Genomic DNA, 22,895 nt, shown 5'->3' with positions numbered 1-22,895 from the left:
AAATACTCAGTTCTGAAGAAACGGAGTCCGAATCCGACTCTGTCGGAATCTATATTCGTTAGAATGTACATAGACAAACCACCAAACGATTGTTGGCTTGTGCACTACTGTATTTACTCCCATTATAATCTCTACCTTACCACGATGACCAGATCAACCATCCAGGGCGATAGTTGACTAATAGTTGATTAAAACACCATTAAAAAGCATGTAACCCCATTACGACCAGCTGCTAATCACAGACCGGCTCATCCATAGCAGCATCGCTCGCAACACCAGCAGTCGACCGGCCACCAGCATTATCGGGGATCCAGCGACGGATGGATGTGCTCTGTGTGAGCAAGGTAACGATGACGCGTTCCGCACGTTTCACGCAAATCCCAAGAACATCTGTACTCAAACACGGGGGCCTCATGTACCCGGGTTCGCGTGTCTCCTGAATGTACGCATCCCGGTCCGACGTCATTCCGATCACTGATAGTGTCTGTGTGGCAGGCATCCTGAAGACACAAAGTTCAAACCCGCTGCTGGAAGGATGATTCGTAAACACGGGCTTTACGGATAAGCGTTGCCCTTCGTACCCGTGGGGTGCGATGCGCGACAAACCAGGGCGCAGCAGCCGGATTTTGACATATGTCCGCCTCGTGTGTTGCTGCGCTTATCAAGTGCGCAACTACCCCGCGATTACCTTGAAACGCGCCGACACGCTACAAATAAAGGGATCCGGCCACCGTGTTCGGTTAGATGGAGCTTCTTGATATACGTGTATGTATTTATACGTGTTGTTTTACATACATTCCTTAATTACAATACATTGCATTGATAAGGCGGACTGGCAGCGATTGCCTGGGATGAACAAGCATGTGCAGGTCTGTTTTATATAAGTGAGATATTTAAATTAACATTAACGTAGATGATGCGGTGCGTAGGGTACGGACCAGTCAGTCGACAGCTATCCATGGCTCTGCCTGTGTTTGCAGTTATCCTCGGTAAATACGCCCAATTCGTTGGTGGAGATGCCCGTCCCGCTCGCTGGGCACATCTGCAGTGTCGTCTGTTGTGTTAAGAACTGTAGCTGTACCTGCTTGATGAACACTCGCGGTGCGGACAGCAGCCGCCAGGTGAGCGGATTCAGCAAGTTCGTCTCATACTTCCAACCGATCTTTACCGTCATCGGCTTGGTGTTACTGTGTACTGCGATGACACTGGAGTAGTTAAGTCCCGGTTCAAACAACCTGTTGGAATCCAAATCGAGAACTCATAAATGACCTGCCAGAAAGTGGTACGTACACGCGCACAAACTTACCTCGGTTCTTCGTTGAAATCGATCCGCTTAGGTTCGGCACCATCTTGTCCAGCAATGTACAAAAAGATTTTACCTATCTCCGCCCCATACTGTCTGCTTTCTCGCGTATCGGCAATCTTAATCGTTATCTTCACATTCGGCATCAGGAACGGATCGTACGAGTTTGTCTTGAAGAAGAACTGTAACGGCGTATTCTTCCGTGGGACAAGCTTCTGTTGCTTCACCAACTGTTCATAGCTGGCAAAACTATTTAGCCCAAACTCGACGCAATGCGCATTGCCCGCACTACAGTCAAAACATTCGCCCGCGTTATAGCTCTCGTACGACCCGCAGGACACAACCTTAAGCGGTGTCGTAATACTTTCCGTGAAATACATGTACGAGCGCGAATGGCTGCAGCTGAAGTACTGGAACACGCTCGAGACAAATCGATTCTGTTCCTTCCAGAACGTCACCGGACAGTTGGGTTGATTGAAGCCGCCGTTCGGGTAGAAGTCTACGTGCCCGATCGGTGCGTACAGGCCGAGCCCGATGTTCGATACGAACGGTGTGGCGTCACTGTGCACCACGTCCACGAACTTGGCATCGCTTGGGTCGAGCCGTACCATCTCGTCCGTGTCGGCGAACGCTAGCTCGGCCGGGTCCAGGCCAGTTATTCTGCCCAGTGTAACGTTGTACTCTTTGCGCAGTGTGTAACCCGTGTATCCGGACAGATGTGAGCCCAGCGAATGTCCGATCATGTGTACGTTATCCAGATTCTTCAAACCTACTTGTTGCTGTGCGGAGAGAAAGGTTTGACCATGAGCAAAATGGGTAGTTGAAGCCTCCAGAATTTCCCGTCCAAACTTACCGCGATCTCGATGATGACGTGCGCAGTGATAGTCCCGACCAGTCTTATGTTAGCACACGCCTGATTGTACGGAGGATCGGACCCTGGACCCCAGTCGATAACAATAACCGTAGATTCCGGTTCTCGATCCAGTAACCGATTCATCATTTTTTCGATCTACAAATACCGCAAAAAATAGAAGCACCGTACATTGAAAGCCCTCCTTGCTGGACTTGTACTCCTCACACCCTAATACTTACCCATTTCGTAGCACCCTTTTCCAAAAATCCGTGCGTTATGAAGTAGATCATTTTATCCGGATTAATATTCGTTGCATCCACCAGATCTGGCACGTCTATGTAGTTCGAGTATCGGTTCTGTTCCTTGGGATATTGGCGATGCTGTGCGTTGAAGAACACAAATCGCACACCAATCTCCTCGGGTGACTTTGGATACAATGCTATTGGACGCCGTTCGCTAATCCACGGTGGTTCGATCGGATAGCAGCCAAACATAGCGAAACATCCTGGACCTGCAGATGCGTTGTAGAAGACATCATTAGAATAGCTCACTTCGAGTGGCTTAGAGATTTATTGCTGTCAGGTTTTACCGTTTACCGTGTTGTTGTACGTGAACTTGGAAAGCGCTAAAAAGGCGCTCAAGAATACTTCCGACGCCATCGTTCCAATGTGGCCGTGGCTCTAATGATCATACACAGCCTTGCCTCCGACAAATTACTCGCTCACTAATCAAATTCTCACAGAGCATCAAGCGTTTACTTTAGCGAAACGAAGTGTCACGTAAATCGTACGCCGTTGATTTTCTTTTCACTGTTCTTCTAGTCTGCTAGAACTTGTTCCTCGAACGCCTGATTGATAAGTATTTCACAACGGTCTGATTGATGAGAAATGGCTCAAAAAATTGGAAAATTGGTTTGCTTTTCGGACGAAGTAACACAGATATCTAGTTTCTACACCACACTGATCGAAGCCTTATAGACTTCCACCGACTCGAAGTTACGTAGTGATTCGAACACTTCCGCGTTGCTTGAACAGTTTCTTGACGGACCCCTTCCGACAGGGGTATTGCACTGAGACGGAGATGATTGCTGCTGCTGTCGATCCGTCCGTCTACGAGAGCGATTTAAATAGCTTTCAACGCCGCACGTCTTTAGAGGCACGCGGAGAATTTATACTCACGCTCCCCCAAATCGTTGGTGCGCCCGCTAGAAAGAGACGCAGCCAAAGACAAACGGAGAGAGCAGCATACAAGCTGCATACGGCGAAATGAAGATTCCCTTGCCATGAGATGATGCTGTCGAAGTTAAACATATTGCTGAACAATGCGCAGCAGTCTGCCTTTGCTGCTTAACCAGATCTCCCTCGCTCGCTCTATGTGATCGTTTTAATTGGAAGAAATTGTTTAATAATACGTTAGCCTAATTATGACACTCTGGTCGCAGTACAGTGTCCAGAACTCTGGACCAGCCCAGAGCAGCGTACAAGCCGGTCACGAATTGGAAGAGTTCAATAGTTTATCCGTTCTAAGGCTTGCACTTGAAGCTGGAATAGTTACACCAAGAATTTGTAATGCATTTGATAGATTTGATAAGAAAGTCCCATCACACACACCCCCCATTTGAGAGAGTGTGACGTCAATAGAACTATTATGGTGCACAGTACCTTTGCACATCCGGTACGTAGCGTCGCAATGCACTTTGAACAGAGAACGGTTCTCGAATAATAAACAAACAACAACACACCACATCAGCAGCAGTAGTAGTAGTTTAAACTGTTTCTGTTCTGTTTTATTGTCAATTGTTGTGTTTGGTTTGTTAAATTAAATTGTTACGCTAATACGTTAGTGGTGTGGCATTAATGAGACTTTCCTTTTTTTTCTAATAAATACGCCATATTAGTCCGAAGCTGAATGTATTTGTTTGGTTGTTTGGTTTTTAGTTAAATGGAACAGTTACAAATGGAGTGAGTAAAGAAATAGTATGGGAGAGAGAGAGTAAGAGAGAAAGAGAGAGAGAGACGGGAAGAGTGAGAAAGAAGTATGTGAGAGAGAAGGAGAGTGATATGGAAGGACAAAAAGGAAGCAAAACTGGCTACAGCTCTAGTGGTGAACCACGCAGGTGGCGTACAAGTGTTTGTTCCCATCCATGTTCTAGCCCCACATCCGAGGAGCCTACTCTGAGAGGGTACGCTGTATGACAAGCTCTATCTTGTCACCAGCCGCAGCTATCAATGGCACCGTTAGACAGCAGTCAAAGTCCTGCGTTTTCGTTCCGTTCACCTGTGGAGGATAGCACAGAGTTAATGCTATGTCAGAGGTTACAGGATGAGACGGCAGACGGCTACCTGTATAATACGATCAAACGGTCTCAGTAGACCAGCTAGATCAGCTGGACCACCGGAGCGTATGCGGTTGATGTAGACTCCACGCTCGTACAGTCCATCGGACACAGAAAAACCATAGTCGTCGTACACCCGATCCTTGAACAGTGTCACATGCATCGTCTGGAAGTTACCGGGGGTACCGCCCTGACCGTACGAGTTGTTCGAGGCAGCATCATTAATCGACGGACTGCGTGGTCTACGCTGTACCTTGGCGTACACTGCCCCCGTCAATCCATCTGCCGCCGGTTCGGACCGTGCGATCTGTAAATCTACCACGTTCTCGAACTTCTGCAGCAGCTTGGTGGCGGTGGTGAGCGGTAACCCACTGACGCTTTCCCCATTGATGGCGAGCAGACAGTCACCCACCTGCAGCTGTCCAACGCTCGCCGCCACACCGCCCTCCGCCACCGCACTGATCTTGATGGGTTTCTGCAGATCTTCGCTGGCCGCAAGCGTAATACCCAGCGGCCCACCGTTCGGCTCTAATCGCACGTTAAAAACATGTTGTCGTGCGTCCTCTGCTGGTACTGCCTGTGCCGGTAGTGGTTGTGGTGGTAGCGGAGGTGGTGGCTGTTGTTGATCGTTAACGTACGCGATCGTGTTATCAGGTGACGCAGTGGAGGCACTACCGAACCCGACATAGTTGGTGTTGCTGATATTCATCGACACCATCTTGTAGTGCATAATGTCGTCGTACCGGTCCTCGGCAGGTTCACTCTCCACGGTGAGCAGATGGGCCGGTGGTAGTGGCAGGTGTTCTGTGCTGCCGCCGGATTGTGCGGGAGCTTTCAGCGTTCCGGTACTTTGGCTCGTCCCAACTCCATCGTACGAAGGTGTATTGGACCACATTGGACGCCGAAGTTGATCCTCTATCGGGTATGATTCTGAGTTGTTGTTCATCTTCAACATTGTCGATGCATCAGTATATCTGTGAAATCGAAAACATGAAACAAGCGTTAGAAGCGTCTATTAATGGAGAACCGAAACGCTCTCCTCCACATTAATCACCTGTTCCCATACGTAAAAGCACTATCCTCTGCGCTGCCATAGATGCCGGACGATTTTTGCTGCGCATCAAACAAAAAGTCTGGCAACGAGTTTCGCTTTACCGTCAGTGTGATAAACTCGTTCTTGCTCTCTTTCAACAGTAGATCCAAATTGTAGTGCTGCAGCGGACGGTTGTCGACGGCCATCAGCAGATCGCCCGCCCGCAACGATCCCGTCCGATGGGCCGCACTGCCCGGTTTCACCTCCGAGATGATGAACGAACCGTGCGCATTACCGTTCACGGTAATGCCGAGCCCACACCGGCTCTGCTTCAGCAGCTTGATGTTAAACACTCCACTCGCCGGCACCACCGCGTCTGCCATATCGAACTCAATCTCCAGCTCCACCCAGTTCGAGGTTTGCGCCTGGTTGTGATAATGGTTTGCCACCGTCACCGGTCCAAAGTCTCCCAGTATCTGGCGGACCGCGTTCACGTCCAGGTTGCACATTTTGTTGATCGCGATAATGCGATCACCTTTCTGGAGGCAACCGGAACGTTCCGCAACCGAATCTGGCAGTATTTGCGCGATAACGAAACCACGGCCGCACGGTGTTTTTGACCCGAGACAGATGCCGGAACCCTGCGAGCAGTCCAGTATGATGTGGATCTTTTCCGCCCGGCAGAGACCGACGGTCGGATGGAGCAGTCCATCTTCGGACGTTTGCGGCAGTGAGCTTTTCCGCAACAGTCGTCTGTGTTTGTTGTTGCTGGTGAGATTTTTGCGTGAGTCTACCGTGTTGAAACCGTACCGTGGGCTGGAGCACGAAATACCTGGAATCAAAAATATCCACTTAGTCTCCAGGATTGATAATGGTGGTTTAAGAGGTCCAGAGTGAATGTACATCGGGATCAAAATTCTCTTTCGTTGTGACTTCAGTCTCTTGCAATTGTTGGCTATATGGAACTCGGGTATCCTTGGATATTTTGGAATGCATTTTAAAATATAGCCCAAGATAGGATCAATCGCCAGAAAATAACCCACCAAATTTTCAAGGACTTTGAGCTCCAGGTTTTGGTGGATGGATTAAATACGTCGCTTAGGATTGAATCAAAATCGGACTTACTCAAGACTTAAGCTCAGGAAGCCAAAAATGTAAGGTCACGACGGTCCTGACGTTGTAGTTTCAAAGATCAGAATATAGACATTAAACAGTCTGGAGTCTTTTAAGCCCATCAACATGGTCAGAGGTGACGTAGAATGCGCGACTTGAGATGAAGTAATGGAGTTCACCTGAAAAGCTAGGATATTGGTTTGGCAGACAACGATAGTCGATCGTCAGCTTTCCTGAGGACTTCGGTAGCAGACTTTGACTGAGCAGTTGTTGACCTACCAGATATGCATCTAAGCAATACCAGTTTGAAGATTTCGTCCAAAACACTCTAATCCAAGAACAATCATTAAAATTTAGATGTTCCTACAAACCGCAAACTTTGTTGCCCACTAATGTGTGGACTTGTCTAGACAACATTCACCAACAAAATTCTAAAACCGCTTCACCTCAATCGTCCACGCTAGTTAGAAACACCACCAACGAAAAAAGAAAACCTCGATGTGAATCTGTCACGCAAAGGAAAACCGGCGACAGTGTATTAAATCAACCCTGGCAGCATTAACTTTCTAACGCCAAAGTTAATGCCATCGGGTGCGCGCGCGTCTACTAATTAATAGCAAATAATTAATAACATTCGAAGGCGAACGAAGGCATTCGCCACAGTGTGCGCACCTTTAAAAGAACCCGCCCGGATTCACCCTCGCCCAGCGGGTGCCGCACAACCAGTGCACATGGAGCAGTGTGTCTCGGGCAATACACCGACCAAAAAGATAAAATTAGCAGCAATATACCGAATACGAACGTCGTAACGTGCTACCGTGGTGATCGCTCGCGCGTAGCCCCCTTTTGCTAACGCACACACATAGGTACACACTTGGAAGCGTTTTATTGCCCATCGGGATCCCGCCGAGAGACGCCTTCATAAAGGAGCCCTTAACCGTGCAGCTGTCACTCCAAGTGATCTCTTCGTCATATGACGCAGCGCGTCGTTGCGCCCTCACATTCGCCTGCTGCTGCTATGGGCGAGATGCGATTAGTGGTTCATGGGTACACAGACACACGACTTTTTTCTTTCAATTTCGCAGCTCTGTTTTCCCTTTTTCCAACACACACACACACACACACACACACACACACGCGAGGAGTTCGGTGCGCAATACCAATCGCGCTGGCGTTCTCGGAAAATGTCGGGCTAAATGAAAGGTCCCAGGCAGTGACGCAGCATCAACAACATAATGCGGGCGCGCTCCCCCAAGTGTGTGTGTGTGTGGTGAGTGTGGGTCTCGTTCCCTTTTATGCTTTCCCGACATCTCCCCCCCCCCCCCCCATCCCTTCACATGCTCCCCATCCAATTGCGGATTTTGTCTTGGCGTTTGTCTACCGCCGCGAAATCATTCAACGACGAAGATGGTGGCGACTCCTACATCCACTGCTTGACAGTCCCGGCAGTAGCATCCCCAGTAGCATCCAAGAGAGAGAGTGAGCATAAGAACAGAAAGGAAAAGCGACACCTCAAAGACGGAGTGGAAAGAAAATATCACGCCCGCAGTGGAAGAAAACAAATTATAATGAGTCTAAAAATAACACCCCACCGGTGGCGGCGTGCTGTGTCTCCGAAGAGACCAACAGCAAGAAGCAACAACAGAAAAAAAAACACTCCGACACCGAAGAGGAAAGTGCGTGCGCGACATCCTACACGCGGATGTCACGTTTGTTCTGCGCTGTTTACCTTTTTTTCCCCCTCCCAGGTTAGCTTAAATATGGCCAAACCAAACAGTTCTGGACATTTCCATGGTGGCCCGTGCTCGCACCAGCCGACGTGCGGCATCACAAATCCTGTATTGAGTAATAACAACAACCGGTATTAAATAATAACCGAACGTCATCGATCCCGAGCAACATCCATTGACCCTGATCGGGTTTCATCCGCTTTTGCACGACTTCAATATCTGAACCGGCGAGTCTTGTCCTCCCCGCCCCGAGAAAACACGTCTGGCTCGTAAAATCGAGCCATTAAACCTCATCCAACACGCGCATACGCCGAGATGTTTTGCAGCGGTTTTCACTTTCTAATGAGCCGTTTTACGTTTTTTAATTGCGTAATATACTGCCGCTCGGACTCCGGCTTTATGGGTCATAAACGGCGGGCACGTTGGAAGATTGTGCTCAATAAAGCTGCTGATGTCTTTTCGATTCGCTTGCCTCGCGCATCCAAAACTTTTACTTCGTTTGGAATGGTTTTTTTTCCGAACAGGATATCAACATGAGGGGCAAGATTGTGACTTCCGTGGACTTTGGAGAACGCTGTTCAATGTTGAGGTACATCAAACTTAAAAAAACAAAAATCATCCCTGAACGATGCGCAGGAAACTAGCTACATATGGCAAATTATAAGTGTCATCATATCTTTATATTTCCGGTCGTGCATCTCCTCTGGCAGCCGGGAATGCACACGCAAGTCACATACGCGGCAGTAAAACGATCGTTTTTTTTTTGCCTTTCTTTCTTCCTGCTCCATCCCACCGTAAACACCGAAGCGAGGGCAAAAACAGACCGAGAACGTGATGAAACGTGACTCGTACTGTCAAGAGGATGAGGATCACTGGGAAGCGTCCACCATAACCCGTGGATCTGCAGACGGCATCTAGCATCAAAAGCGTGGTGAAGATTTGTAAGAGAATCTCGGAGTTTCGTTAATTAAAATCGCTTCTTTTGATTTTCCCAGGATGCATAAAAACCCCGTCCGGAACCAAGCACAACTTCTCGCTACTTCTTCCAACGCTTTTTTTTACAGAATATCTCATCATACGTACCTCGACGCCGTACAAACATATGGGCAGGAAGTATGTGCAACTGCGTGTAGCCTTTTACACAGTTTGCATCCAGCAGTGCGGTAGCCTCCTCCAGTGAGCATACACCATTGTCAACTACATTCTCGTCTATGGACAGGATTTGATCTCCAACGGACAGGGCTCCACATCTACCGATAAAGATCAATTTTAGCTCCCTCTTGTAAGCGATGCTGTGACCGCACCTTGCAGCGTTCCAGCCAACTTACCGATCGGCAATGCTGGCGGGCAGTATGCTTGCGATGAATATTCCGTCCGGTTGCACCTCATTTAGCTTGTAGCTGCTGTGGTAGATATCGTTCAGGTTGACCGCGCTGGAGTAATTGCTCAGGATCAGACCGAGCTTTTCGTTGAGCGGTCGCTCAATCTCCAGCAGCAGCGGTCCCATGCTCAGCTCGACCGTTTGCATCACCGACACGTCATACTCGATCGTGAGGTTCGTGTAGCCGGATACGTGCACATCCTTCAGTATGTGTTGCGCCTCGGCAAGGCTCTTGTTGAGAAGCGATACCTACCGGAAAAAACAAAGCGACAAAGCGTGTTAAGCGAAAGCGAAAACCCTCCCTCCCCCCAAATGGAAAACATCGTTCCGGAAACATTACATTGTCAACGCGCAGCACACGATCGCCCGGTTTGATTTGGCCCGTCTTAAACACGGGCCCGTTCATGCGTACGTTCGTCACGACCAGCGGGTACTCGCCGCCACCGCGCAGCGTTAACCCGAGGCAACCGTTTTCCCGCTCGACCGTGATCTGTGCGATCTTTGTCGTCACGCAGAGACTGTTCTGTGAAACTGGGAAGTGAAGACGGCGGTGAGCAATTGACGTTCGATAGGGTGACATTAACCAACTCACTGTACTCGGGGAACGAATATTCGATCTCGATGATTGCTGGACCCTCGCCGTGGCACAATATGCTGAAGATGTGCTGGTTCGTCAACCCGATCGTTGATACACCGTCGACCTGATGGATGCGATCACCGGGTGCTAGCAGATCGGCGACGGGACCATTGATAGATTCCACCATCGGGGGAAAGGAGAGATCGCTTCGCTCTGTAAGATATGCAAGATGTTGGAGTGAATTCCGTAGTTTCCTTGGATTCAAGCAAAACGCTAATTCACTTAGGCTGCTATCTCATCTTGTCCTCAGAATCTTTGGAGAATGTGTCAGAGTAACGAGACCTTACTGTTGACAACAGCTGCTGTTTCTGAGTCCGCTTCCCAAACTAAGACGAACTTGGGATTTTATGCAATTTGTCCCGGATCTTCTTCGTCAGTTGGAAAGCTACTCCGACAACTACTCCTAATATACCCTAAATGATCTTCTAGTCTGGATATGATCTGGACCTTCTCCAGAGTTGATGAGATATAGCTTAGTCGTCTATAATAAACTAGCAGTAACTCATAAACTTCAACTTCCACAATTTTCATCTTGTCCAGGATATTCTTCATCGCTTAAAAAGAGTAAAGCTACTCCGAATACTACTGCTAATATACCCTAAATGACCTTCCACTCAGGACATAATCTGGACCTTCTCCAGTTCTCCAGTCGTCTGTAATAAGCTAAAACTAACTCAAAAAACTTTAACTTCAACTCTCGAGAGTGAAGTCCTCAATTATGATTTTTTGACAGTTTATGCTAGAATCATAAGGACAATCCGTATTTTACATTCATATGTTAAGAGTCATTCCGTACCTGCCAACACGATTCCAATCTGTCCATTGTCGCGTGGGACCGAGATTGTTGCGTACGTTGTGCCACGATCTGCTGCCAATCCAGAGTCTTCCGATTGTGCTGGACTCATTGCGCGATCACTTGCTGCAAATGGAACATAAAACGAAACATGCGATTAAATAAAGGTAAACATTCGATGGGGCGGTCCGGTGGCCGAGGCGACAGCGGCGCCGGTCTTCACACGGCAGGGCCGGGGTTCAAATCCCATCCAGACCGCCTCCCCGTACGAAAGGCTGACTACTTTTCTACGGGTAAAATTAAGTCACAGAAAGCCAGCAATGGCAGGCCGAGACCTCTCGAGGTTGTAGTGCCACAGAAGAAGAAGAAGAACATTAAATTTAGACCGAAGCAAGGTTTGAATGAGATTTGCAACAAGAGCTTGCTGCCAACTGCGTACTACGTATCTGAGTGGCCACGAAAACTAAACATCAGATAATTAAGAACTCTTGTGGTTAAAGGAACCAAGCAAAAACTGTGTTATTTACATAAACACTCACACACAAAGGCGCTTTTGTCTCGCTGGATCTGTCTGGTTATGGGTTATTATTTATCCAACCATCGTTGGATATCCGCGTTCTTGGACAGCTAGACATCGAGATGAAATGTATCAAATCGGGCACCTCCCCAACAGAGACGATAGACACAGTCTGTGTGTGTGCACTTGCTTGCCCGAGTTGCAGCTTCAACACACAGTCGTAACGACTTCAACAATTTCCTGGTTTAACGCTTGATTCGTGACTTGGGCCTGGGAGATATTGAGGCCACACTTTAATGGCTTTATGGATCTTGGCATTCTTGCACGCCCGTCAAAACAAATCAATAGCGAGGGCACTGAATGTCGGAACCGATAGTATGGCGCACCGTGCATTAGTCTGCTCACGAAGGGGAAATCCTCATCAAATTCAAGACTTCTTGAGGAAGAAGGAACAAAATTCTACAAAACTGTTGACTACATGATTTAAGCGCTAGCTGACGTTAAATGCAGTTTTATGTTAAGGGCGGATATTACACTCGTCTTCTGCACATCGTATGCACCTCCTCCTGCTGATGCAGCTCAGCCCATCCGACTGCTCTTCGAATTCGTTCGAGTAAATAAGAATCAAGATAACAGCGCTGCAGTCAGCACCGACAAAAAATAACTCCAGTAGCTGCTACCACACGACTTCCTTCTTTTGCTGTTGTGGTTTTTTCCTTTATATCATTAGATCGGTGATTAATGGCAGATCATTGACCTGGTCCCGAGGCAGCAGCTGCCGGGCTGCTGCAGTAGATTCTGCAACGCACAACGTCATTTATTTATAATTATGCATCCTCCCATTACTCAGCACCCAAAGTGACGAACGCGCGACGTCTCGGCACTGGAACCCAGGCACGCCACGCCGAGTCCCGCTACTCCTTATTCGGCGGCGGGACATTACCCGTAATTTCTCTAGTCCCGGCCGGAGCCAAGAAGAGCATAAATTGCTGGATGGTGCTGTACTCTCACTCCAACACCCTCTGCAAGCCGCAAAGCCAGTATACCAAGTAAAACAGCATTTGCTTGATGTGGAGAGAACGGAAGCAACCCTTTTTGCGCTTGCCGACTCGGTGTAATACTTGGCCGGTTATGAAAGAGTTTAGCCTCCGTGCAGCCGCGGAATCGGAACGAGGACAACGAAATGTATGTGTCGCCATTCCGGTTCGGTCATTGCTGTTTGTTTTTTTTTTTGGTTTTGTTTGCTGTTTTGAAAAACAGCTATCTAGCGATGGAGGATGAGGAGCGACCGAACGGGAAACCGTCCAGCTGGCGACACTGGAAAGCGCATAAGGCATACTACGCTGGGCAATGGCATTGGCGCCATGCCTTCTAGGAGCCACAGCAGGCGACGCCGGCCGAGATCAAATGGAAATGTGCCAAGATTAGTTATTTGTCAGAAAACCGTCTTCTCTCTCTCTCGCTGTGTGTGTGTGTGCGTGCGATGTTATCACTCTCAGCGATACTGAGCTTCTGTTTCCCCAAAATCATTCAAACTAGCGTGTTATAGCAGTATCTAATCAAAATGTTGATTAACCCTAATGTCTACAACCGGCTGTCCGAGAAGGTTTTGGATCTTGATTCTTAAATAGCTTTAGATATGGAAGGCTAAAAGAAAATTGCTGCATCCATTATATTTTGGAAGTAATTTACAAACAAATGAAGCATATGGAATAATTGCCCTACACAAGTAGTGGTGAGACCAGCCCATCTGATATCTTAATAACTAAATGTCTGAGCCCTAATGTATAGCTTATCTCCTATCGTTATTAATAATCTCCAAAGTTCAAAGTAGGTTTCTCCAAAGTTCAATAATATGAGTCAAATCCGTTTATAATCAGTCCTTGTGAGGTGAAAGTCGAAATACTCAGCACAGTGTACAATGTGCGTCTTTTGTGACTGACAAAAGAATCACACCACCTAGATAAGTAATCCTGTAAAAATGAGGATATGGAGTAAATATTCAGCAAAAGGACTTGATACAAACGAAGCTGGGACTGTATAGAACATTTATAGTCCTAGTACACACATACGCCTCAGAGACATAGACTCTGTCCAAGTCTGAGAAAATCTTCTTCGTCGCAATCATGAAGAACACAGTAACTAAGAGGGATTTTTGGGCCCCATACGTGCGGAAGGATAATGAAGGAGCCACTACAAGAACTGTCCCTATGACATGTACGTTGATCTCACCATCAAGCTACTAATTAGAATCGCTGGGCTCCGGTGAGCTCTTCATGTCAGGAAAATGGCACCGGACGATCCAGCATCAACTTAAATGCGCATTTTGAAATTATGGGGAAAATTCTGACAAAATACATTAGACAATAAAATGAAACTATTTATCATAGAAAACTATAAAACAATGTGTGTGTGTGTGGGTGTTTTTTTTTTTTTTTTGGTGCCTCACTTTTAATTTTGAACTTCAAGACGAGCCAATAGGTAGGATATAAAATATGTTTTTCAAGTCTCTATATTTTTGGGTGTTGTTAAAGATTTTGGTTTTCTTCAATTTTTGGTATCAAGAAGATGATTTGATGGGATTTGAACCCCGGTCCTGTCGTATGTAGACCGGCGCCGTTGTCACCTCACCCCGGGCCAAAGGAATAAGTTGGAAAAGGTTCAGGTTATCTTCTACCAAGTTTAACGACCTGCTTAACCTGGCCATACAATGGCTCACTAGACTTCATGGTACTACGTGGATGTATAGTGTATGGACTATGAAAGAACGGTCCGGATAGAATTTAATCATCGGTCCTGGTGTATTTTTTACAAGTTTGGAAATCACAATTTTCAAATGTTCAATAATTAATAAGAATTATTTATTGCTCTTTTTTTTTTTTTAAATAATGAGAGCAAACACTTAAATCTATACGAAAATTCTGCTGCCTGACTAACAAGTTCTTCTTCCTCTATGGCACTTCTTGGACGTCTTTGGGCACTACAACCTCTAAAGGGCTCGGCTTGCCATTTTTGGCTTTCCTGAACTTAATTTTATTTGTAGCTCGATAGTCAGTGTTGCGTACGAGGAAGCGATCCCGATGGGACTTGAACACCGCTCCTGCCGTGTGAAGACCAGCGTCGCTGGCGCTTTGTCACTATTGCATCGAAAAGTTTCGACCGACCAATTCTGGATTTCGTTGACTTGAGTACTGAGAGACGTTCGGGATGGGATGTGATCCCCGGTGTCACCTGGTCCAACGGTACAGGTTCATCCTAGTTCATCCAAAAAAAACCTTGCAGAGTCCCGTTTTAAGTACAGATTTCTGATAGAGTATTGCTTAACAAGGCGTTTCGGTACTCACTTACTTGGGGGCCTAGAGATCGTGAAGATACTTGATCTCACTATAAATTGCCGTAATGAGCTAGACTCGCTGGCGAATACAGGCGCAAATGAAAGGTGCCCGTCCAATATCTGCTCAAGGGCTCCTTCGTTGTCTTGAACTTGGATGGACTTTCAACTTATTGTCGAATAATACTATTGACTGCTCCTCTATAGCGCATTGGGTTGTGAACATTACCACAACGATCTGGATGATCATATTTGCTGCTTCGTGGAGTTCGAAGCCGAGGGGCCCTCTTAGTTGCGTAGCGTAGACATCTGCCTCTTAAAACAACCGACTCTCGACAATGAGGCTGCTTTCAATTTTTCTAGACCAAGAATATTCTTTTAATCCTAGAGAGGACGCTATACAGTTTTATCAGGAGTTAATGTGAAAGTCAACTCTCACACCACAATATAGGCATTCGTGATAGGAATTCTTGAACTAATGAAAGGAAACGATATAAGAAAAATTGTCATTACACATACTTTTGCTGGTCGTAGTCACAATGGTTAATATGGAGTATCATCGGACCCAGTAAAGACTCCAAGTGATCTGCTAGAGGATATACTTGTTTTTCTATTTTCTTTGTACCAATGCGGAGAGAATAAGAATTCGGACCCATTATTTCACGCAACCCAGCACAAATGTATTATAATTATGTAACATTGGAAATAAATTTAAATAACTAACTAACTAACTCTATTTTCTTTGAAGTAAAAAGAATATTTTTAAAGAAAATAACCTACACTACTCGTTCGTCTTTGAAGTTCTCGCCTTGGATCCCTTGCCGTATCAGCCGGACCGACTTGGCAGCCGAATCGCCGACCCTGACGACAACTGGCAACACCAACCAACCAACAACAACAAAAAAAGCCATTTGACTCATCCTTCTCTTACTCACCCAGCACGGTTGCAAACAGTGTTTCGAACCGATAAATTATTGCTCAGCACCCATTACCCCGGGAAGGATCGTCTCTGCGCCAACAGCCACAACACACACACACACGCGGCTCTGATCTACACACCGCAAACGTCTCACAAACAGGGGTGTAAAAATACTTCACAACCCAATTTAACGTTAGGTGCGCGTCGAATTCAATCTTCGGTCGGTCACAGATTCATCAGACGCGCGCTACTCTTGGAGCCGAGTGGAGTGCTGGCCGTCGTCGCCAGTTGGCTGGTATTTGTTTTACGGGGTTTTTCCTTGCCGGATTTTCTTCCCCCCCCCCCCCCCAACATCGCGCTTTCGATGATATTATTTATAATGTGACATTAGCGCACAGGACGACTCTGGGTGCTGCCGGTTCCAATCCCCATGCCGACGAACGAACGTGTGGTGTACGGTCTAGCAGATAGAGCGTGGGTAGTAGTGCCCTACACCTACGCACCGCATGAACGACGCCCGGCTGTCGCAAGGGATCCGCGGAAGAACGTTATGCTTGAGGGTCTCTGGGGTGTTTTCTCGATGCATCGAACGTTGTTTTTATGATGGGTTTGTCTTTCAATTCAATGGGTACACGCTTGGCGTACGTCGATTTGTTGCGCCCCCTCGGCTTGGTTGGCTCAATTAACTTCCCTTTGCTTTATAATGTGCACATTAGTATGTTAGAATCTGTTTGCGGATGCGGGCAGTGAAGCAAAATTATTCTCCTAACTGATCGTTTCAATTGTATCAACAATCGTAATCGAGTGACACGAAATGGGCAGCAAATGTTTTATTTTTAACCATTATCGTTAAGAGCCAACGGCACATGACAGTTGGCGTGTTTCATTACTCATCACTCACGTTTTGTTTATTTCTCTTGTTGTTGTGGGAAAGCCATGAAAAACTTGATATTGTGGCCAATTAATCTACGTTCAAAGATAGTAGTTGAAGAGAAGCGTAAAATATAAGTAAGCAGTTTTGTCGGCTGCTTCTAATCGGATATCCCCAATTTTTTATTGGCCCTCGCGACATTCCATGCTCTGAGGGAAGTAAGTACAAGTAGATAAGTAAGCCTCTTCGGAATGCTTTCCATTCGTAAAATCTGCATATCTGCAAATCTGCATCTGCATCTGCATTCGTTGTAATTCATAAAAAGGAAGAGAGATCTGAAGCTTGGTATCTCCCTAAACATTTGAGCTCTGGCCAAGATTTTCTGAATCTTTATATCAGAAATGTGCTCATCCTATCTCTTATCGTCTCATTTCGTTTTTGTGTATGACTATGTCGACTGACCATCATCTGGGTATTGTGTGCAGTCTAATGACAGTAATTTGAATAACTATTTCTGGTCCAAACTGGATAAAGACATGACTTGAGGGATTCTACCCTATCTTCATGGTCGAGCCAATTATGTTAAAATTTTGGACTCAGGTAATTGCCATGAAGAGATTTCACTGAGTCCTCTTGTTAGCCAATACCTGTGTAAATGTTCTTTCTCTCTGTAAATTTGCGTCTTTTGAGTGTTGTTGTCACGAAAAGAAATTCTCGGAATATTCTCTGATGGCTGATCTTTAAATGAAATACAAGCTTTACACCTACTTCAACTTATATCTTTAGGATTCCTTGAAGAATGCTTCTTATAGGGAACATCGTAATATATCATATATCATTCATCAAGAATCTTACAAGACAAGAATGCATAAGAAACTAATGTTTCAGGAACATTTAGGTTACAATTTCGGCAAAGGCTGTCCGGTAGCTGAGGTGATAGTGGCATCGGTCTTTACCCAACCGGACTGGATATCAAATCCCAAAAATTCTTGGTAAAGCCTAACCCATACCTTGATTCTCATTGCTCGTCGTTGATCGAATATCCGAGTCGATCAGCATGTGTCAAATGTCCGAATCGATCCTCCACGGTTGAACTCTCTTGTTTCTGTTGCCTGTATTCGACCCTCAAATATAGTAATGTATTTTTTACTATGGAAGGACAATGGAGGATCCGCAACAACGACAAGCTCTGCGTGCTGTACGATGATCTCACCATCGTGCAGTGAATTAGACCGGTGGGCTGGTCATGTCAGGAGAACGACTCCGGACGATCCAGCCTGTAAAATCCTTTGAGGCTGTCGATACGGACAGAGGAGGCGTGGTAGGCCCAAACTGAGATGGAGTGATGGTGCTGATGCGTCCGCCAGAACGGTTGGGATATTAGGTTGGCAGACGAAGGAACTGAAACATGAGCGGTATCGAGGAATGTAGCAGAAAGCCAAGACCGCGATAAGTTTCGATGCCAGTAGGAAAAGACAAGTTTCAGCGTTAGTTTCTGTGAAATGATCTAGATTTCTAAGCTCATTGAAACTTTGATGGACCTCACTCCTTTGAAGAGACCCCTTATATGTAACCCTATATACGAGGCCCTCAATACGATGCCTCCTATGCGAAGCCCGTTGTACGAGTCTTCCTAAACGAGACTCCCTATACTAGGCCCTTCTAGTGAGACTCCTCTAGCAGACCAAACCTAAACGTCTGCCCACTATGGCTGCCGTTAGATTCGCCTTTGCAAAGAAATCAGTTTTTGATCCCAGCATATTTGTACCCAGTGACAGATTAAGGGAATTCGGGGATATAAAATGATGACATTAAAGGGACCCAACGAAAGTATTTCTATAAACCAGTATTTCTTCTATGCCTCTCTAAAACCTCGAGAGATCTCGGCCAGTCATTTTTGGCTTCATGGACAGGATGTTAACAATCATTAGGTTCCCGGAGGATCCCGGATTTGAAGCCTTGCTTAGTACTTGGACATGTTTAGTACATCAAGACATGTTGGACAACGAGCCGCTTAGCAACGGTAAGGTCCGTTAGACGTCGAAACTTCTTGAAACCATCGTATATGTATGCTGAATGTCCTCTTACCAATTTTCTCTACATTCACAGTACTGATTCGAAGGTGCTTCAATTTATTCAGATAATATTTAACGTATTTTCTTAGCTGTGAATTACACAAATCTAGAAGAACGGAGACCTTCCAATCTAGAGGTCTCAAAAATCTATTTAGTTTGCTCACTGCAAGTTCCACGAATTTAACAACCCGTAGTGATTTGATGAGTTCGTTGTTTATTAAAATTAGTTTAGCTTGATAGTTAGACTAGTATCGTAATATCCTGTAGGTTCTAGCTCTGTGATCAGTTTTTGTTGTCTTCTACTTGACTTAACGACCTATGAGGTTTTGTCGACCATACAATGGCTTTCAAGACTTAATGATACTACGTAGATGGAAAATCAGTCCTCACTACAATGAAATGGTTCGGATGGGATTTTATCCTCGACCCTGGCGTGTGAAGCCTAGCGCCTGGAGGATTTTGCTGTTGTAGTTGCGAAAACGTTGGATAAAGCTTTAAAAACTTTTTCGTATGTCCTATAAATTCTGTAGATAGAGTCACTAGTTTTTAGTATCGATCGTCTCAGGAGCGAGAGATATTAACGCATAGTATTCTGCAAACAATACTCAAACTGATAAAGCAAAAAAAAAAAAAACAAATTTCGGGGATTGTTTTACAACGAACTATAAAGAATGAAATAAAAATTGATGCCACATTAACGCAATCATAACCATCTACCCACCGACAAACATTAAACAACATCAAGCGGACTTGGTCGTGCGGCACGATATGTAAATCGCCGATAGCTGTCTTGGCATACACACACACACACATCATGCATGCTCTATTCAATTTGTCTTCAACTTACCCGAAAACATGTTTCCGGTTGAGTGCTGAACCATGGCGGAAACCACACCACCACCACCACCACCGCCACTACCCATCCCCGATTCACCCGCAGTCGGTATGTTGGTGCCCTGGTTGATGAAGGATGTTTCGGCACTGCTGTCATCGAGCGCACTGCTGCTGTGACCGTTGCTGCTACCGTTGCTGCTACTGCTGCTGCTGCTGTTGCTTTGATTGCTGCCGCTGTTGTTACTGTTGCTAAACTTGCACGTCTTCGAAAGCATGCTGCCACCATTCTTGAGCGTGCTGCCCGAGCTCGATACGCAGCTGGTCGTACCGTTGCTGCTGGAGCCCATGCCGGCACCTTTCTTCGACTTCCACAGCTTCATCGCAGCTTGGCACGTTTGCAAACTGACTGTGGTCTCTCACTATGCCCGAAACACACACACACACTTTTCTATGGAGCAGTTCTTGGTGACTCACTCAATGACTTTATCTCATTTTGTACACTGCCGCGTTTCACAATCATTCGAACTGGTTAGAAAGAGTGCAAAGGACATAATTTATCGATCATCTCAAGCCCCAATTCTACGAGGTGGAATTAGAAGAAACGCCAGTAACGCTAATCTCTGCCACCGTAAAGTCGTGAGAGTCTCACGAATGTGTACGATACACGCATCTTTTGCCAATACGCAATACGCAACATTTCAACATATTTATCTTACCACCACACTAGGCTGGTGATGAAAACTTCGCATCGTCTACGGACTAGCTCAGAATAGCCGGACGAGCATCGGAAGAATGGATATAGCTCAGGAGTATCTCAAGAATAGAACAAAATGAGATGTTATTTGGGATTTCTGTAACTACACAAGACTAGAATTTTCAATATCTCTTCTTCCTCTTAATGTCCCATGAAGTTCTCAGTCCTGCTTTACCTGCAAATGTTCGTACGAAGTTCATGATTCGTATCTGAAGATTATGTGAGTGCCTTTGTTTACTTAAGCGTAACATTGACCTGCGCATAACTTCCTCTTCTCTGCTTGCTACATAGATATCCCCACCGATACCATCTAGACCAAGTGCGCAATTCCACCATACACGCACACACAAACTCAGTTTGCTATCTGCGGCGGAAAATTCGATTCCTGGTTTCGTTTTTTTCTCTGTCGGGGTAACGATTCAACGCCCCAAACCTTAACTCCAACGCAAACAAACGCATTACGCACGGGCGTCACGCACGCCTAGCACGCGCACTGCCCCGTCCGAGCTGGGTGTGGGAGTTGGCGCACTGCACGGTTCTGGTTGATCGAGGTGACTTTGATTGTGCCAACATTGTTCTGCCAGCTGGCCTAGCTACTGCTTATATCGGGGGCCCGCCCGTGTCTTCCTCACCGGCTTCCCATCAACATCAACACTTAATCGATCGATCACTGGTGCACGCTACACTTATAACCACGCACGCACACCCACAATTTACAATTAATTAATTCTCACCCAAGCCAATTAACGAATCGTAATATTGGCGATGGTCGTAGTCCAAGTGGTTGTTGTTGCTGTATTTCGAGCTGTTTTGTTTGTGGATCAAAAAAAAAGATGAAACTTTCGGAGAACACCGGTAAGTTATCAACCCATGCTAGCCGAGATCGCGCGCGTGTTACCGAACGGTGGCAAACGAAACCAGACGTCCGCCAGTCTTCGTAGTTTTGCTTCGAATGACTCCCAAGCCGGCTCCGGCTTGTTTCATTCATCAAGCGCGCTTTGTGTGTGAGCAGCAATTTTGGGAGAGAATGAGCGACCGGGAGCAATGCGTTGCGAGAGATGAAGCTGCGGAAGGTTATTTTTGGATGAAGAAGCCAAATGGCCCAAGACGTTCCTCGTAGTGAGTGTGATGTGCAATAGCAGTGGTTAGCAACGATTAGTGTAAATAAAAAAAAAATAAAAATAATGTTTGTAAAAATATGGCAAAACGGTGTCAGGCCCTTATACTAAAAATGTATAAAAAAAATTTATAAAAAAAAAATATAGGTTTGATGACTTATGCAAAGAAACTCGAGAATTTACAAGCAGTTTCCGTCAAACATCCGAGAAATCATACTCGCCTTTTATAGGATTATTCCGTGTTAACAAAATGTTAAGCGAGAGGCTGACAAATCTGAGGCTGACAGGATGAAATAAACGTTGTCTAGAAGTGATGATGCATCAATTGCGCTTTACATCAAGACTGTTATACATTAAACCTTTGGATTTTTTTTTCATTCGTTTTTTTTCAATGACTGTATTTTAAAGGAATAAATGATAGTTTTGTTTCTGGTAGTCCCGTTCGGTCCGAACCTAGTGAGTTGCTACTCGTAGTGGTTCGAGTCATATTTTCAGTTCCAACGATTTCGGGTCGACCCGTGAGAGCAACGAGCCCGAATCTATTTGTAGCCCGATGGATTGATACAAACTCCTTGTACCCACGAGATGACCCGAATCTTCCGGTCAAACACGCAAATACTTTGCCACACCCCCGAGTCAACCTGATTCCCTTGATTCTCTTAAGGACAAACTCGACTCCTGATAGATCCGTGAAAAAAATGCATGAGTCAGCACTACTGGATAGTCAGTCTTGCTTATGATAGCAGCCTCCTGCCTTTTTAATTTTAAACACATTTTGTATACGTACCAAAACATTCTCCGACAATCCTGCGGTCAACTATTGCTCTTTTTGTCATAAATATTTTCAAGTCAACAGCAAAGCAGTTGTCAGAAAGAATTGCTTCATCATATTTTATATATCACTGGAAAGGTATCTTCTAAGGTGCTTCCCTATAAGAATTCAGAGCAGTTTGCCAAATAAACAACAATAGTACATGAAACAACTGTTAACATAAAAGATCACAATTCCCCGACTATGAGAAGCTTCGAGAAACAAATATGTTCCAGCTCATATTAAAAATAGAACACTGTAGGGTATCCGTCATCATTTTGATGGTGGATTTTTGTCAATTTCTTCATCCAACACTGTTCATAAAAATCAACGCAATCACGCCCGAAAAAGGAAGATTCCAATCAACGATAACCGCTTTGTATATTCAGATATGATGGATTCGAATCACTTAGATAAGAATTGTAATAACGTTGAGGCTTAGATTAGCAATACGACCAGGCCATCCCTTAAGAATAAAAAAAATGGA

The 22,895-nt window shown here is 45.7% G+C and overlaps 2 protein-coding genes across 7 annotated transcripts; both read right to left on the bottom strand.

Moving 5' to 3' along the window:
* Window positions 1-735: 735 nt before the first annotated feature.
* On the bottom strand, window positions 736-3,308 carry LOC118506589 (pancreatic lipase-related protein 2-like). Of its 2 annotated transcripts, none has more exons than XM_036043951.1 (5): window positions 2,746-3,308; window positions 2,396-2,667; window positions 2,157-2,312; window positions 1,307-2,082; window positions 736-1,235 (listed from the first exon to the last, which is right to left on the bottom strand). In XM_036043951.1, exons 1-5 carry the CDS (start codon window positions 2,813-2,815, stop codon window positions 953-955), a joined length of 1,557 nt encoding a protein of 518 aa, XP_035899844.1. In that variant the 5' UTR covers window positions 2,816-3,308; the 3' UTR covers window positions 736-952. The 2 variants fall into 2 exon arrangements, with proteins under 2 accessions (XP_035899844.1, XP_035899851.1); XM_036043958.1 differs by having other exon boundaries at window positions 2,753-3,308.
* Window positions 3,309-3,911: 603 nt separating this feature from the next.
* On the bottom strand, window positions 3,912-21,848 carry LOC118506528 (glutamate receptor-interacting protein 2). 5 transcript variants are annotated; one of them, XM_036043791.1, is made up of 10 exons: window positions 21,214-21,848; window positions 19,739-20,250; window positions 11,182-11,304; window positions 10,341-10,538; window positions 10,089-10,279; window positions 9,696-9,997; window positions 9,451-9,617; window positions 5,546-6,356; window positions 4,499-5,465; window positions 3,912-4,433 (listed from the first exon to the last, which is right to left on the bottom strand). In XM_036043791.1, exons 2-10 carry the CDS (start codon window positions 20,103-20,105, stop codon window positions 4,326-4,328), a joined length of 3,234 nt encoding a protein of 1,077 aa, XP_035899684.1. In that variant the 5' UTR covers window positions 20,106-20,250; window positions 21,214-21,848; the 3' UTR covers window positions 3,912-4,325. The 5 variants fall into 5 exon arrangements, with proteins under 5 accessions (XP_035899684.1, XP_035899694.1, XP_035899702.1 ...); XM_036043801.1 differs by having other exon boundaries at window positions 3,921-4,433; window positions 21,190-21,848; XM_036043809.1 differs by having other exon boundaries at window positions 3,921-4,433; window positions 21,197-21,848.
* Between the last annotated feature and the right edge of the window lie 1,047 nt (window positions 21,849-22,895).

This window comes from Anopheles stephensi, chromosome X (assembly GCF_013141755.1).
Source record: "Anopheles stephensi strain Indian chromosome X, UCI_ANSTEP_V1.0, whole genome shotgun sequence".
In the NCBI taxonomy this organism is placed as follows: domain Eukaryota; kingdom Metazoa; phylum Arthropoda; class Insecta; order Diptera; family Culicidae; genus Anopheles; species Anopheles stephensi.
Note: the sequence above shows the minus strand (reverse complement) of the source record. Positions and strands in the feature narration are given on the sequence as shown.